General features: G+C 35.7%; 1 protein-coding gene across 7 annotated transcripts in view; it reads left to right on the top strand.

The window, feature by feature from the left end:
* Positions 1 to 16,564, top strand: part of ADK (adenosine kinase) — a 490,534-nt gene that overhangs the window by 379,135 nt on the left and 94,835 nt on the right. For all 7 annotated transcript variants that reach the window (XM_028109694.2, XM_028109695.2, XM_028109693.2 and 4 more), the window contains one exon: positions 13,827 to 13,862. In XM_028109694.2, the coding sequence (XP_027965495.1) occupies positions 13,827 to 13,862 (36 nt within the window). The remainder of the gene's footprint in view (positions 1 to 13,826; positions 13,863 to 16,564) is intronic.

Raw genomic sequence — 16,564 nt, 5'->3', positions numbered from 1 at the left:
AATAGCTTTTTGGGCAAAGGCTAATCGAAGTTGATATTTAGGAAGGTGAATCTAATGGTCATGTGCAAGGATGCATTCAAGCTGAGGGTGACTGGTACCAAAGACTGGTTAAGTGACTAATCTAGGCAAGCAGTAGTACAGGCCTGACCTAAGGTTGTGTTGGTAGGAATGAAAACAAGGTTACAGATGTTATAGGCCTTATGCTTATAAAATGTACTTGGCAAAAACTTGAAGCTATCAGATGCAAAGAGAAAGTGTCAAAGGAACTCTGGAAGTGAAGCAGGATATATGATGATGATATCAAGTAAAAATAATAGAGGAAATTACCCCCCAAAAAATGTAAAGAGAAAACAGATCAGAAAATTGGTAACTGAATTCTAGAGAAAGACTGTCTTTAAAGAATTAACAAATGAGAAAGAAGATAAGCAACAGAAAGATGAGAGAAGAAAGGGAAAGAAGAGCCTGAGTGGCTCAGTCAGTTAAGCCTCCAACTCTTGACTTCAGCTCAGGTCATGAAATCAAGCCCTGCATCAGGCTCCCCATTATGCGGGGAGTCTGCTGGAGAGTCTCTCTGCCCCTCCCCCCACTATCACTCTCTCTCTCTCTCTCTCTCTCTCTCTCTAAAATAAATAAATCTTAAAAAAAAAAAGGAAAGAAGATATACAACAGAAAAGTAGGAAGTTTCTAGGACAGGGTAGGAAATTCAAACTGAAATATCAGTTAAGTCTCATTTCTCATCTCTTAAATTATCCATTGGAATTGGGAAATCCAAACAAAAGAGCTTGAATGTACAGGAGTAAGTTGGAGAAAATTGTCCAGAGACCCAAAGGAGGGAAAATATTTACTCAAGAAATGAAGAGTAATTGGCAATGCAAAGAAATTTGGAGATTGAAACTAAACCTCTGAAAGAATAGAAGGAAATGAGTACTCATCTTATTTTTAAAAATTATTCCTAAATTTTACACTATGCAGAAATCCTACTTCCCTCAAGAAAAGCAGTTAAGTCCTATTCAAAAAAGTCAAGAGGAAAGGCTAAGATTGGTGAGAACACAGTCTCTGAAATGGATGTAGGTGGAAGCCAACTTGTAATACAATGTACAGTAAGTCAAAATTGCTGTTAACAAAATCCCATCTGTTAGCCCAATCACTTTATAACGTTTAGTGCAATAAAAATGCCAGTATTTTGTTACTAGCTCTGTGCTGTATTACCTTCAATTACCCATGTGTTGTTGATACCCAGTGAAAACTCATTCTTTGTCATGGAGACTCCAGAACTCCACAGGCAAGCACTAAGATTGGATAATGTGTTCTCTCAGATTCGGACAAGAGGTAAAAGATAGACATTTCTTGAATTCTAGTTTTTAGACTAAAATGATTGGCTCCCATTTCATTATCCAATCTTTTCAGAAATATTCAGTATCTTTGCAAACCTATTTCTTTTTCATACAGCAATGGTAGGTGAAATCACACTTTCCATCTGACATTTGAGACCCTGCTACATGCTCTATTTGGTGTTTCCTACCTTTTCTGTGATTTTTTTTTTTAATAGCCTGACTTGTACATTTGGCTAATTTCTTTTTCATGCACATTGGATTTTTTTCTTTGACTTCTTTTTCTTCTTTCTGAAGATACCTGTGTTGATCATTACTTCCATGGCTATCCCAGCTACTTCCCACTGGCCATTATGAAAATTTAAGTATGCTTATATGTTGGACTTCTAAAGCAGCATTATAATACAATCTGTACATAATTATTATTAGCTAGCGAAAAGGAAGAAAATAATACTGGTTATTGGTGATATTTGAAAGTGGTATTTTTTTTTAAGATTTTATTTATTTATTTGACAGAGAGAGAGACTGCGAGAGAGGGAACACAAGCAGGGGGGGTGGGGAGGGAGAAGCAGGCTTCCTGCAGAGCAGGGAGCCTGATGTGGGGCTCAATCCCAGGACCCTGAGATCATGACCTGAGCCGAAGGCAGACGCTTAATGACTGAGCCACCCAGGCGCCCCAAAAGTGATATTGTATATACATATCCATAGGTTAAAATTCAGACCTGGGGAGAAATTACCTTTTTCTTGTTTGTTTTTTTTTCTACTAGAGATAGGAGACTAGATGCTTTTTTGTTTTTACTATATTTTGTTATGTTATTAAATCACAATGTAGTCCTATAAATTCCCTTTTTTACTTAGTCCAGTAACATTTTGGACTGTGAATATTAATATTCTCTCTTCTTCCTCAGAAGACCAAGAGACCTAAGGAATAAAGGAGCTTTGTTATAGGTCTGAACTTAAGAGTCAGAACAACTGGAAACTGGTGATCTCTGTGACATCCATATTCCTCTGCCATATCTCACACCTTACCCTTGCCACTTTGCTCATAGAAAGGTTTATAAAAACAACTCTGCCCTGTGCAGTTGTCCATTTTGGTGTTTTATATATGGTTTTCATTTTATTTTTACCTTATTTTCTAAAAGTTAATTTTTGTACAACTTTCAAACTAGAATAAGTTGGGCCATTAGAGTGGTCCCAGGGGGTGGGCTTTATAGTGGCAGTGGTATCACACCTTGACAACTTGGGAAGGATCATGCTTAGAATATGGAAAATATAAAATGTATTGGTACGCCTTTGAACTGAGAGAAAGGAATCATTAGACACTTAACAAGAATGCTAATCTCTCCCCATCTGAGATCTTCACTTTGTCTAATACTTAGCACTGATCCATAATGCCTTTCTCATCCTGCATACGTATGTATCTAAACTCATAAGAATTGGTTATTTATGACTTTTACTGTCTTTTTAATGGTTTTAGTTTTTTGTTGTTGTTGTTTTTTCTTTGCCAGTGAATGAAAGAAATAAGACCTGTCAAAAGATACACATTTTACTTTTCTTAAGGCTAATAAGCTGGAGTCTGCTCCCCATAGGGCCTTCAATTCTTCATTAGTAACTTAATTAAAAAGAAAAAAATCTGTTTTGAAACATAAATACCCTACTAGTAGCATAATTCAGGGGTAAGCAAACTTTTTCTGTAGAAGTCCAGTTAGTATGGTCTCTATTGAACTAGTTAACTCTGCTGTGGTAACATGAAAGCAATAATAGACAATATGTAAATGAATGAGCACTGCTATGTTCCAGGAAAACTTTATTTATTAAAACAGGCAGTGGGCTGAATTTGTCTTGCAGGCTGCCGACCCTGGGCATAATGTGTTGATCATACATTATAGTAAAACCCTCTCTATTGGTTGAAAGAGAGGATCAGGGAGAAAAAAAATTTTTTTAAAGATTTTATTTATTTATTTGACAGAGAGAGACACAGCGAGAGAGGGAACACAAGTGGGGGCAGTAGGAGAGGGAGAAGCAGGCTCCCCGCAGAGCAGGGAGCCCGATGCGGGGCTCAATACAAGGACCCTGGGATCATGACCTGAGCCGAAGGCAGACGCTTAACGACTGAGCCACCCAGGCGCCCCGAGAAAATTTTTTATTTTTTTATTTATTTATTTTTTAAGATTTTATTTATTTGAGAGAGAGAGCATGAGAGAGGGGAGGGCCAGAGGGAGAAGCAGACTCCCTGCCAAGCAGGGAGCCCAATGCGGGACTCGATCCCGGGACTCCAGGTTCATGACCTGAGCCAAAGGCAGTCGATTAACCAACTGAGCCACCCAGGTGCCCCGCGAGAAAATTTTTTTAAAAAGGAAAGATGTTACTACCTATCTGGGGCTTTCTAGTTGGTAAGATAAAAAGCAAGAAAATGACAATTATATAAGACATGTAAGTAAAAAAGGGTTTAAAACTAGAGTTATTCTTCAGAGAGTTTCAAATATTAGTTACTGATAAAGTAGAGTGTTTATGATTTAGTGAAGCAGCTCTAAATATAGGAACTGTATCCTTTGTACAATAAGATGCAAAAAGCAATGTATGAGATGCTTAAAATAAATGATCAATCTCTTTTGTCTTTGGCTTGGTCATAAGCTTTTTTAACCATTAAGTAGAAAACTACAGATTTGTTGAATGTGCCAGGATATTTTAGGATGTGTACTTTAAGATGGACCCACACTGAACTTCTGCTGGAATAATTGAGTAAGAGAGACCTGATTTATCTTCCCTCCTTAAACAGCGTAAAACCAGACAAAATAAATAAAACAGTCTCCAGACAGTAGGCAGCACAGGACAGTGATCCCTCAGAGAAGGTAAACAAATGAGAGAATCCTGCAATTGCCATAGCATTCTGTTTAAACAGAATTTCTAGTCTGCAGTGCAGGAAGGGGGGTCCCAAACCCAGAGGTCCAAATGAACTAAAACCAGAGGTCCAACTGAGTTAAGAACTGAAGGAGGCCAAGATGGCTACAATTTACAGGAAAGAGTACCAGAGAAGAAAGCTGCACAGAGACAGAGCTCACACACTAAATATCTGCAAGGGGTTCCCTGGAGTCTTTAGCTGGATACTGGTCAGCACATGTGTATAAGGAGAGTGTTCAAGGTAAAGGATGAAACCATTGGAAAGAAGCAGACAGAACATTCCCCTAAGTTCACACAGGCTGATAGCAGTTTATGTCCCCAGTAGCCAGAATGGAGAAACCTCTCTCTAATAAATGGGATATTTTATTTAGTATTCAAAAAGATATTACATCAGTAGGGTACCAAATTTGCTTTAGATTAAAGGCTGCTCTCATTTCACCTCTCAAAGCTTAAAAATAAACCTAGAAAGGACCAAACTGTTTCCAAGTAACCTAACTGAATTTCAGAATAAACCTCACAAATATGTAAAGTATTACCAAAAATCCAGCATCCAAAAACATAAAATGTCCTAATGTCCAGCATCCAGTCAAAATTATTGAGCATGCAAAGGTGCAGGAAAATACAACCCAAAATGAGGACAAGTATCAAACAATAGAAATGGATTTAGAAATGGCACAGATGTTAGAATTATTTGACAAGGATTAACATTTCTAAATATATTCTGTATTTCAAGAAGGTAAAGGAAAGCATAAGCCTGTTAAGAAACATAAAAAAGATTGAACTTCTAGAGAGGTAAAATGAGCTGGATGAAAACAGACATTGCAGAAGAAAAAATAGTAATTAATTTAAGTAAGTAATTTAAGACACAGCAGCAGAAGCTATTCGAAATTAAACACTGAGAGAAAAAAAATAGTCTTTGAAAAACAATAAACCATGCATGAATGAGCTGTGGGACAATATCAGGTGATCTAATATACATATTTGGAGTCTTAGGAAAGAGGAGAGTGAATGAAAAAACACTTGAAGTCCTGAATGTTCCAAATTTGATGAAAACTATAAATCCACAAATCAAGAAGTTCAACAAATCATAAGCAGAAAAAACAAGGAGAAAACCATACCAAGAAACATAATGAAATTGCATGAAATCAGCGATAAGCTCTTAAAAGCAGCCAGGTTGATTTTTTTTTTTTTAAAGACAGATATTCAGAGAAACAAAGATTAGAATGATGGCAATCTTAGCATCTGAAACAATGCAAGCATAGAGCACTGAAAGAAAAAAAATTGACAACCTAGAATTCTATACCCAGCAAAAATATCTTTCAAAAAAACCGAAAACAAAACAAAGACTTTTTTAGACATAAAAAAGCTGAAGGAGTTCATCAGTAGAAGACCACCACAAACCATTTAGGAAGGCTCAGATCCAAGTGCTACCTATAACAATTACTGCTATATGGTCTTGGACATACTTTAATTTCTGTGAACATTCAGATACATCTGTGATATGAGAAACCTATTTAATGGTATTTTTATGAGGATCAAATGAGATAAGGAAAATAATAGACATTTGTTGAGTGTTTCCTTTGTGCCAAGCATGTGTTGTCTCATTAAAAATGAAAATATAATATCCAATAAGAGGTCTGAGATTTTTCTTATGCTATCATCTCTCCTCTTTCTTCAGTATCTGAAAAACTTGGGTTAGTCTAGAAGTTACCAAAATAGCTAATCAATCAAATTTTGTTGAAGTATTTTTCCTAACTTTGTTTGCCTTTAGTTACCACTATTAAATATGCTTAAAGGTGGGAATGAACAACTCTTCTTGCTATAATAGACTCATCAGCTAATAAATCACTTTGTGAAAGGGTTAGGTATGTCCTAAGCTACACCTAATTTTTTTGGCTTGTGTTTTGGCTGCCTAATTTTTTTTCCAGTCATGTTTATTGAGGTATAATTTATATACTGTCTGTGTAACTTTTATTATAAATCTGTTGGATAGGGGCCATGAATGTCTTTTAGCTTATACTTTGCCCCACTGAGTTTTTGGCACTCAATAAATGTTAAATAATATTTCTATTCAGCATTCTGCAGACAGGAAGCATGTGGTAATAAATGTCACAGCACAGGTTGAAAATCCCCAAAAAGTTCTGTGTTATATTCTTTGGAAAAGCCAGTACAGAAATTTTTGTAAATAAAATTTATTTTAAAAAGCAGTTCCCAGGCACATAATTTACTTACTGATTTTTCTCTACCCTTCTTTTACTTTATTTTTATTTTTTTAAAGATTTTATTTATTTATTTGAGGGAGAGCAAGAGTGAGAGAGAGCATGAGTGGGTGAAAGGCAGAGGGAGAAGCAGGCTCCCCACTGAGCAGGGAGCCTGATGCAGGGCTCGATCCCGGGACCCTGGGATCATGACCCCAGCCAAAGGCAGACGCTCAACTGACTGAGCCACCCAGGCACCCCCACTTTATTTTTAAATTCAAACTTTTCCTCATCAAAACTAGTATATTAAAAATAGTATAACATTAATGCAGTGTCATAAAAAGTATATAAATGACTTTTTAGATAGCATAAAGAAAAGGTAATTCTTAGTCTGAAGGACAGCATGAGGAAATATTTAAAAGCTTAAGCAACATAAGTCTTTATCATATATTATATGAAAAGAAATAAACAGCAGGTAGTTATCATTAAATATCAGCATGACTTAGAAGTGTATCACTGCTACAGCTGTCGCAGACCTTATGATGGTATTAGACTTTGATTCAATAATATTTTTCTCACCTGAGGATCTGGCACTACTTAAATATCTTACTCTATTCTCAGTAAGGTAATCATTGCTTCAGAATAATGAAAGACATTGTAAATTGAAACTAAACTTGAGGCCAAAAAACAAATTTTATGTAAAAGATAATATATCCCAGTTACCTGTATAGAAGAAATTGTTAACCATAATCAGTTATACAAAACCATTTAGATAGTATGTATCTAAATTATCTTTACATAATTTGCTCACCCTGTGATTGATCTGCTGACCACATTTACTTCCATTTGATTTTTGTGAGGATTTTTGTAAGGATTAACATAATCTGAACTATCTTAATTGGACCGTGTTACTTAACCTCTCTAAGGCTTAGCATTCTCATACATAAAATGTGGATGGTGATTCCAAACATAGCTTAGCTTGGTGCCTTTAACTTGGAGTCTCTCAAAAGGCTGTAATCAAATGTCAGCCATGGCTGTAATCATATCACTACTGGGGGAGAATCCATTTCCATAATCACTCATATGTCTGTTGCCAAGCCTCAGGTCCTCACCAGTGGTTAGCCATGGGCCATAGGTATACTCATGACAGCTTTCCTCTAGAGTAGAAGCTCAGAGAGCATGTGAGTAAAAGAATAAACAAGGCATCTCATCACTTTTGTCATATATTTTTAGAAGCAAGTCATTGAGTCCAGCCCACACTCAAGGGGAGGGAATTATACAAAAGTTTGAGTGCGAGCAGTTAGGGGATCATTGGAAGCCAATCTGGAGGCTACACATATGATCCAGAGATAAGACAAATCACTGAATGTCCTCTGGATGCTCTGGAACTTGTTTAAACTATACTGAGATCTTATCAAGAACCTGAATTCAGTAGGCAAAATGATTTTACTTGTAAGGTTCACATTATAAATATTCCATTTATCCCTAGCAACAATCTAATGCAACAGATATTATTGGCATCAATTTTATTGATATAAACTGATACATTGAGTGACTTGTTCAAGATTGCTGTAAAACTACACCTTTAGTGTAGGTCTTCTGATTCTAAGCCCTGTACTCTTTCCTTTTTTTTTTTTTAAGATTTCTTTCTTTTCTTTTCTTTTTTTTTAAGTAATCTCTATACCCAATGTGGGGCTTGAACTCACAACCCCAAGATCAAGAGTCACATGCTCCACCAGCTAAGCCAGCCAGGCACCCAACCGCCTGTACTCTTTCCATTTGGCCTCCTGACCAGTACTATCTTACACTTAAGGCCATTCAAAGAAAGCATGATACATTTAAATGTATATACAAATATGTGAATTTTGTATATAGAAAGAAAGACAGATAACATTCTTAGAAGACTGTGTTATAGGCTCTCACCTACACCACACCATTTAGGATTTACAGTATTGTTTCAAATATTATTGAATCAAAGTCTAATACCATTGTAAGGTCTGCAACAGCTATAGTGGTGATATACCTCTAGGTTAATAGTATCTGTTAGCCTAAAACTATACATAGGAGATAAATACTTGTTGAATGAAGAGGTAACAAAGTAAAAACAACATTACTGGTTTGGTGGCTCCATTCACCCTTGGCTTTCTCCAAAGCTCTGGACTCCTGTTACTTGAGTGAGGACCATGGCAAGCCCTCCATTGAATTTTCTGCTTCCTCCATGCTTTGGAGCAACAAAGTAGTTTGTTTTGGATGGATGGGCTGCTTTCTGTGGATAGTCAGAAGTTACCTTTCTTTGGTCGAGTTGGATCTTCTCCTTTTTTGTTTCATTCCATGAAATTTCAGCCTGGTAATATCAGGACCCCTCATGTCTGAGATCAAAAATAGAGTGGTAACATTAGCAAGCAGATAATGGTTCTAAATGGATTCAGTGCCTTAAAGTGAAGAGCAGGAAATGCAGGGGCAAGGGTTATGAGCTATGAGTGCTGGTACTTAGTGGTTAGTAGTCATACCCTTCAGATCACCCTGGAGAAAAGAGAGGTAAATTTTGTTTTTAAAGGCATTTGCTAACTTCACAAAATAACTTTGTGGTATGTGGTATGTAAAGAAAGATAGAAAACTATCTTTTTTTAGCAAAATAATAGTTCTATTTTATATATACTAAATATATATAATTTAATATACTAAACTAAGAAGTATATTTCAGAAAGTCAGAGGGTACAAGGTCAATATACAGAAATATACAGAAATCATTTGTATTTCCATATAAGTAGTAACAAATAATTGGAATTGAAATAAGAATATGGACAACTTATGATTTTAGTTTAATATTGATTACATATCATTCTGCTTTATAAATTAAAACTGAGGTGTTATCAGACAAACTGCAGAGAAAACAGTTTTCTCCTCAGTTGAATATAAAGGAAATAGCTCTTTGATACACACAAACGTGCACCTGAGTTTCTCCTTCCTTTCTGTATAATCTGAGGACTGTGCTTTCTAATAGTGGCTTGCTAATCCCTTTAAATAGCTCATAATGCAAGTATTCCATAGTTTTCATTAACCATGAATTTCAGCTCCTTTAAAAAAAAAAAAACTCAAAACCCATACTTGGTGGTTGTTTCACTAGCCCCCTTTTAGCCTGGTCGATGAAGCAGCAAGCCTACTGCAAATCCTAAATAACATGGTGTAGATGAGAGTCTGAGACTTTAATTATATGTCATTTTATTCACAACACTCAATTCCAGGAAGGAAAAAATGAGTTTGCTGTTGTAAAAGACATATTATGTGAGTATCATTCATTGTAAACCAGAAATGATACTGTATTAGAGCATAGACAACAATGGGAACTAATTCTGAAAATGTGACCTGTCGGGGAACTGAATAATAGTGAAAGTTATCAAAATGGAAAGAAGTGTTAATGTGAAATCCAGCCTTCTCAGAAATACTCTTTCCTGGCCTGTTTGGTTTTGCTTTTGTTGCTTGTCATGCATGAATAAAAGTGCTGCACTCTCAGGGGAGCAGGAATAACCTCTGTCAGTTGTTTATTTCCTTAATCCTTCCTCCTCTGTGATTTTTGATGTCAGATCCAAAATGGAAAGCCTGTAAATATAATGATTATCACATGGATAATCACCTGCATTAGGAACCGCCCTGCTTCTCTATTCTAACCCTAGCTGTTCTCTACACATCACATCCACTCTGCGGTTGGATTTTAACCTGACTGCTTCATTAGATTTGTGAACTCAGTACGTGGCGCCCTGGGGCAGCACAGATGGGGACATGCTTGTTTTCTTTTCTCACTTTTACTGCAAAAAAAGGATACTAAAAAGTCCTTTTCTTTTCTCACTTTTACTGCAAAAAAAGGACACTAAAAAGTCCTTTTCAGTTTAGTATGATCAGTTCACTCGGAATTAACCCTGATATTTGGAACCTGCCTTACTTTTCTGCCCACATCCATACCCCTTTTTCCTTCCCTACTTTCAGACCTAATGCCTTTTCTTTCTGTCCCTCTCTCCATGCAGTGAATCTGAGGACTAAAACTCTGGTTAAAATGCACTAGGTCAAACTGTTCCCCTATGTTGTTTTATTATTTGTTTTGCTGGGAGGGAAAAATAAATGTTGTTCCATCATTGTATCTACAAACACCTTCAGATCAGAGGTTAGCTGTGGGAAAGTCTGCAGTGATGTGAGCCAGCTGCCTTCTCTAATGGAGTGACTGGGGGCACCAGCTCAAGATCAAAAGAAGGTAGGAGGAAGTCAGGAGATAAGATCTTTTTAAGCTATAGAACAAGTGCTTAGCTTTTCAGTGATAGGGCACAGCTCTGCAAACCTGTGTGAGGGGGCGCTAAGATAAAATACTGAGTCGACTTTTCTTCAGCATGTCCTTCCTCAATCAGAAATACGTTGGCGCTACAAATAGTTTACAGATGTGGAAGTGTCCTCAGGCCTGGTTTCCTTAAAAAATAATGATCTGACATTTATATATGTGTCTTCTTGCAATTAGTCAGTTCCACTATACCATAAGAGATCACAGTTAATTGCTTCTTACATCTGTGTGGGCAAAACTGGACATTAAAAAAGCATTTTAACCACTGGATGTTGAATTTTGAGTTTTTTATGTCTTAGTGCAGTTTTAGTCATACAGATTCTTCATATTAATTTTGTCTTCTAGTTCTCTGGACTTCTTTCATGCCTCTGATGAAGCTCTATATAAATAAGCAGTTCTAGCAGAGCTTTTCAGTTATCTTCTTGATATAAGAATTAGCTTGGTTAATTCTTGGATTGGACAGCTTGGAAAAATATTATATTGATATCTTTTGAAACTTATCCTTTTCCTTGAAATCCAGGCCAGCAAATATTATTGACTATATGGTGTATCAAGTTCTATTATAAGTAAATAATCAGAGAGGCCAACCTTGCTTGTACCGATTGTTAAGATCATTAATTCAGTTTTTCGTTAATCTACATCACCAAGGCTAACTTGATCACCCTTGTGCTTCTCTAGTGAACAGCCTAAGGAATTGTACTTTCAGCTTATGTCTTTCTATTAACTTAAGCATTTAGCTGTAATCATCCATTTCGACCTTTTCAAGCCCTCACAATGGGTCTTTAACTCTATATATCATTAGTATATTGGACCGTAAGTCATACATACTTCTTTTCCCAGTGTTTTCCTTAACACGTAGATAGTACCCAAATTTGTGCTGGAGACACTGACTTACTTTCTGCCTTACATGGTTTGGTGCGGCAGTCGTTTCAGTTGAGTTGGATCTGCTCACTACTCAGGCTCAAATCCCATCCTTCTATTAATATCTCTTGGCAAAGATAATTTTGGAGGAATGTAAGTTAAGATGTAGAGGCTCTTGACAGTTGTCTGCAGTATTTTTTTTTTTCATTTTCAAGAGGGAAGTTGAGATGAAAAGTAATATTGCTTCTATTTTCTGTATCAGTCCTAAAATTAAAATATATGCAGAGAGTACAGAAAGGGAAAGGACTTGGTTACACAGATGTGTTTTTGTCATTTGATAGCCTGTTTTAGGAGCATTAGTGGATATAGTAATGTTCATCAGATTGTGCCCCTAAGATATTCAGGAACCTAGAAAAACTGTGAATTTAAAAATTTTAACTAGGGGTACCTGGGTGGCTCAGTTGGTGAAGCATCCGACTCTTGATTCCAACTCAGGTTATGATCTCAGGGTCGTGAGATCCAGCCCTGTGTCAGGCTCCACACTCAGCATGTAGTCTGCTTGAGATTCTCTCTCTCTCTCCCTCTGCTCCTTCCCCCTCTCGTACTCTCTCTCTCTCTAATAAATAGATAAAATCTTTAAAAAATAAAATAAAAATTTTAACTCTTTTTTTAATGTTCAACTTTTGTTACCCTGTCATCTATATAAAAGAGAAATTGGGGAGGAGGAAGACCGTGTGCTATAAAAGTTTTCAAACAGACAAAATAGAACTACTAAATACATCTAGATTTTTTTTTTCAGGAAAACATCCCCCACATCTGACTATACAATTCTGAATAACCTCAGTGAGAAAGAAAAAATGGAAAATAGAAAATATCAAAAAAAGTGGCATGTTTGAGCAGTTAGCTCCATGAAAAACTTAGATTGGAAAAAAAGGCAACAAAATACAAATTTGAAAAGAGCATCAAATAACAAAGACAATGCTAACAAATTGTATGACAATATATTGAAAATTTGAGTGATAAACTACATCTAGATTTAGTAGTTGATAACATTTTGCCATTTTTACTTCACTTTAATTTTTTTAAGTATTCTAAAGTAGATTATATATATCACGCCATTTTATCCCTAAATACTTGAGAAGAAACCTCTAAAATTAAGGACACGTACCTTAACAAATAATAATTCCTAATGTTATCTCAATCCTGTTTCATAATCAAATTTCTCTAATTGTCCGAAAAATGCCTTTCTTGAATCGTTTGTTAAAAACAAGATTCAGTAAAGGTCTGTACGTTGCTCTTGGTTATTTTTCCCCTCCCCAAGTTATCATGACACTGATTTATTGAAAAGACCAAGCTATTTGTCCTGTAGAATGTCCTACTTTATGGATTTGTCCATTTACTTTCTCATTGTATCATTTAACTTGTTCTCCTATCCTCTGTATCTTCTGTAGACTGCAGTTATTGAATCAAAGTTTTGATTAATTAATGTTAAAAATGCGGTCAGAAAACTTTATAGGTGGTGCTGTGTCCTTTATACTGCATCATAACGGAAGGCACAGAATATTTGGTGATTCCAGTATTAATGATGAAAACTGATAAGATCAATCACTGGGTTTTAAGGTGATGACAGCTTGATCCTTCCATTATAAAGTTACACTTTGCCCCCCGTGACCGGCATATAATCTGTGATATTTTGATTCCATGAAATACTCAGCTTCCCGTCATACTTTTATCTAATAAATTTAGCATCCATTGATGATCCTTGCCTGAATAAATTTCATTAGGGATTGCAAAATGATTTTTCTGAATCTATACATTTATTAGCAGTGATGCTTCTCTGCAGAAGAGCTTTTCTGAAAGGTATTGTTTCAATTAAAAACACAACCACCAGTATGTTCCTTAGGTTTCAAATGATTGTCTTTCTTTGCTGGGGTCAAAACACCTGAACTCACTGTGACAGCTACAGTAAAAACATGCACTACATCTTCTTTATTCTAACTTGTGAAGTGTGTTGACATTATGCTGCCTTTTTTTTTTCATGGCAAGGGAAGAAAAGAAACCTTTTTTGGTGTAAGAATAAAAATTGAACTATGTGGGTATATTGAGATAATTGTATAAAAAGAAGACTGTTTGAATGAGTTTCAAAATGGATTATTTCTTCATTACCTAGCACTTTATAATTAACTGTTCTTTTTTTTTTTATTTCAGGAAGCTGCCACTTTTGCTAGAGAGCAAGGCTTTGAGGTGAGTTAACCCACAATTGCACACTAAACAGATCCTAAAGGTTTTTTCTAGCTGATAATGAAGTTCTTTTGGACAGTGATTGATGTGCTATTATACTCTCAGAGCCTCGCAGCAGTTGCCATGGAAACTTGGCAGTCGTCATGGTTTCTTTGTTCTGCCAGCACAGTGTTATGACGCACTCTGCTAGGTCTGCACCCAACATCGCCTACAGATGTTATTTATTGAATTTTGAAAAGCCTCTTGGGAAGCCAAGAGGTTGGGCACGGTTTCAAGCTGCCTCTGCAGATATGGGGCCTGTCAGTTTGTTCAGTTAAAAAGCTACCTCATTAGCTGTATTACATTTCATAAGGATTCACTGCTAAAGCAGTGGTGGAGCAAGACTAAATAGTGAAATATAATGTCATTTAAATAATTTCACCCCTACCACATGTAGATTATCATTATGCAAATTAATTTCCAAAAGGTTGTACTTAACAGTTGTTATGAACTGATTAATTTAAATCCTGCTCATATAAACTTCCTGTTTTAATCCTTTTTTTCCATCTCCCTCTTTTTTTTTTTTTTTTGGATAGCATAAAACATCTATTAATTTTCTGAAACCAGGTATCAATAATTGGCTTTAATTTCTAGGTCCTAATTCTGTTTTCCCAGTGGAAGTATTAGTTGTCAAGATTCAAAACTCCATGTGGTGGTTGTTGGCGAAATTAGGATAACAGACAAGACCATGTTTTTATCTATATAATATCCATCTTCTAGTTGATTATTAGAAAACACTGACTTTAATCTGAACCCAGGTTAACTGACAGAGAATTCATAAACTGAGTTTATAAGTTTTATAAGCATCATATTTATTGAGCCAGAACTATGTAGAATGCTGTGTTCTCTACAGCAACTTGGAATGTTGCATGGTAGTAATTTTTAAAAATTAAACTGACTAGAGCTGGAATATAGAAACTCTTTATTTACATGCTCAGCATTGTCTACCATCTAGAGAAGCTGTGAGCATTGATTAGATGTATCAGTAAGCTCACTTTGAACTCTTTAGAGAAAAGTGTTGTATGAATTTGTGATGGAACTATTATTTAAATGTACTAAAGGCAGATTCATTATCGAGCAACAAAGTAATACATGTGCATGTTACCCATGTCATAGGACTTGACAACCAGACATAAAGCTTCCTCTTCTTGGAGGAAGACAGTAGCTTCTGGTATACATATTCTATGAAAAAACCATATCAGGGCAGAAAAGCTTGCCTCAAAATACTTGATTATTAGAACTATGATAGCTGCTTGGGAGTTTTCTTTTTTTGTTTTAATATATTCTTATAAATATAGGATTGAGTCACATGTAGAAGGAATAAAAATTTCCAAGTATTTGTTGAATCTAATTTAAGTTTCACTTTGTAATTTCCCAAACTGGTGATTGGTATTCATAAGTAAATATACTCAGGGTAATATTCAATGTAAACATTAAATGTTTTGATCATGAAAATATAAGTACATGTTTTCAGTCATATCTTAAGGTTTCACTAATGTTAAGTTTTTTTTTTTTTAAGATTTTATTTATTTATTTGAGAGAGAGAGAATGAGAGATAGAGAGCACGAGAGGGAAGAGGGTCAGAGGGAGGAGCAGACTCCCTGCCGAGCAGGGAGCCCGATGTGGGACTCGATCCTGGGACTCCGGGATCATGACCTGAGCCGAAGGCAGTCGCTTAACCAACTGAGCCACCCAGGCACCCTAATGTTAAGTTTTAATATTAACAATCGATACTCTCTTTTGTTACATCAATATTCTCCATAGATAAGCGCTTGCCCAGTGTAAATTTATAGCTTGCTTTCAGTGCTAACATTAAAAAATGTATTTTAGTTCTAGAAAATAACTGGTTTTGTATATGCTTAGAACTATAACATGTTACATAACAAATGATCGTAGTACCTGCAGATAATTTTAAATAGTTTATTAAACCCAAATTTGTACTTTTATTGCCCACTTGAGCTACATGCTTTGAATATGCTTGGTTTAAATTCAGTCCTAGTGACAAAATACTTTTTCTATTTTCTGCTAACCGGCACCGTATTAACCTTTCTATTAGTTCTTATTTACCAATTCTAGAATTGTTTTTTTAACCATAAATCTGCCATAATTGATTACAGCATATAAACAAAGTGATGATGTTTATAATAGTGTATCTTATTACCTTCTAACGTAGCAAAACTACTCTGTTGGTGATGTTGACAGTGATAGTTAGATTAGGTAAAGCACACCGTGTCTTGATGTCACCCTTCATGGGTTCCCTAAAATACTACAAGCATTGCAAAATATGTAAGAGCCATGAGTAGAATATTTTTGTTATTAAATATAATCCATATATGGAATGCTATCTAGGGGAATTCAGTGATTTTTAAAATGTCATTAAAGTTTCCTCAGTCCATTAGACAGTAATAGGAAAGCCTAGGTTTGAAACTTGGTGTTTTTAAAGAATCAAACAAGAATAAATCACTTTATCTTAATGGTTTAATACCTATAGAACTGTGTCAGTGCTCTCTGGTCTACTGTGACAAATGAGACAAAATCTGCATTTTACCCCTCTCAACCTTAATTTTACCTCTAAATGGGGGCATGCATGAGGAAAGAAATGAAAAGATTAAAAAGAAAGGTGCCTTTTTTTTCTTTCCACCAGCTCTGCTGTCATACCCTCATTT

Source organism: Eumetopias jubatus, unplaced genomic scaffold, assembly GCF_037043125.1.
Source record: "Eumetopias jubatus isolate StellerSeaLion01/CBP00866 unplaced genomic scaffold, mEumJub1_p1.0 scaffold_17, whole genome shotgun sequence".
NCBI lineage: Eukaryota > Metazoa > Chordata > Mammalia > Carnivora > Otariidae > Eumetopias > Eumetopias jubatus.
Note: the sequence above shows the minus strand (reverse complement) of the source record. Positions and strands in the feature narration are given on the sequence as shown.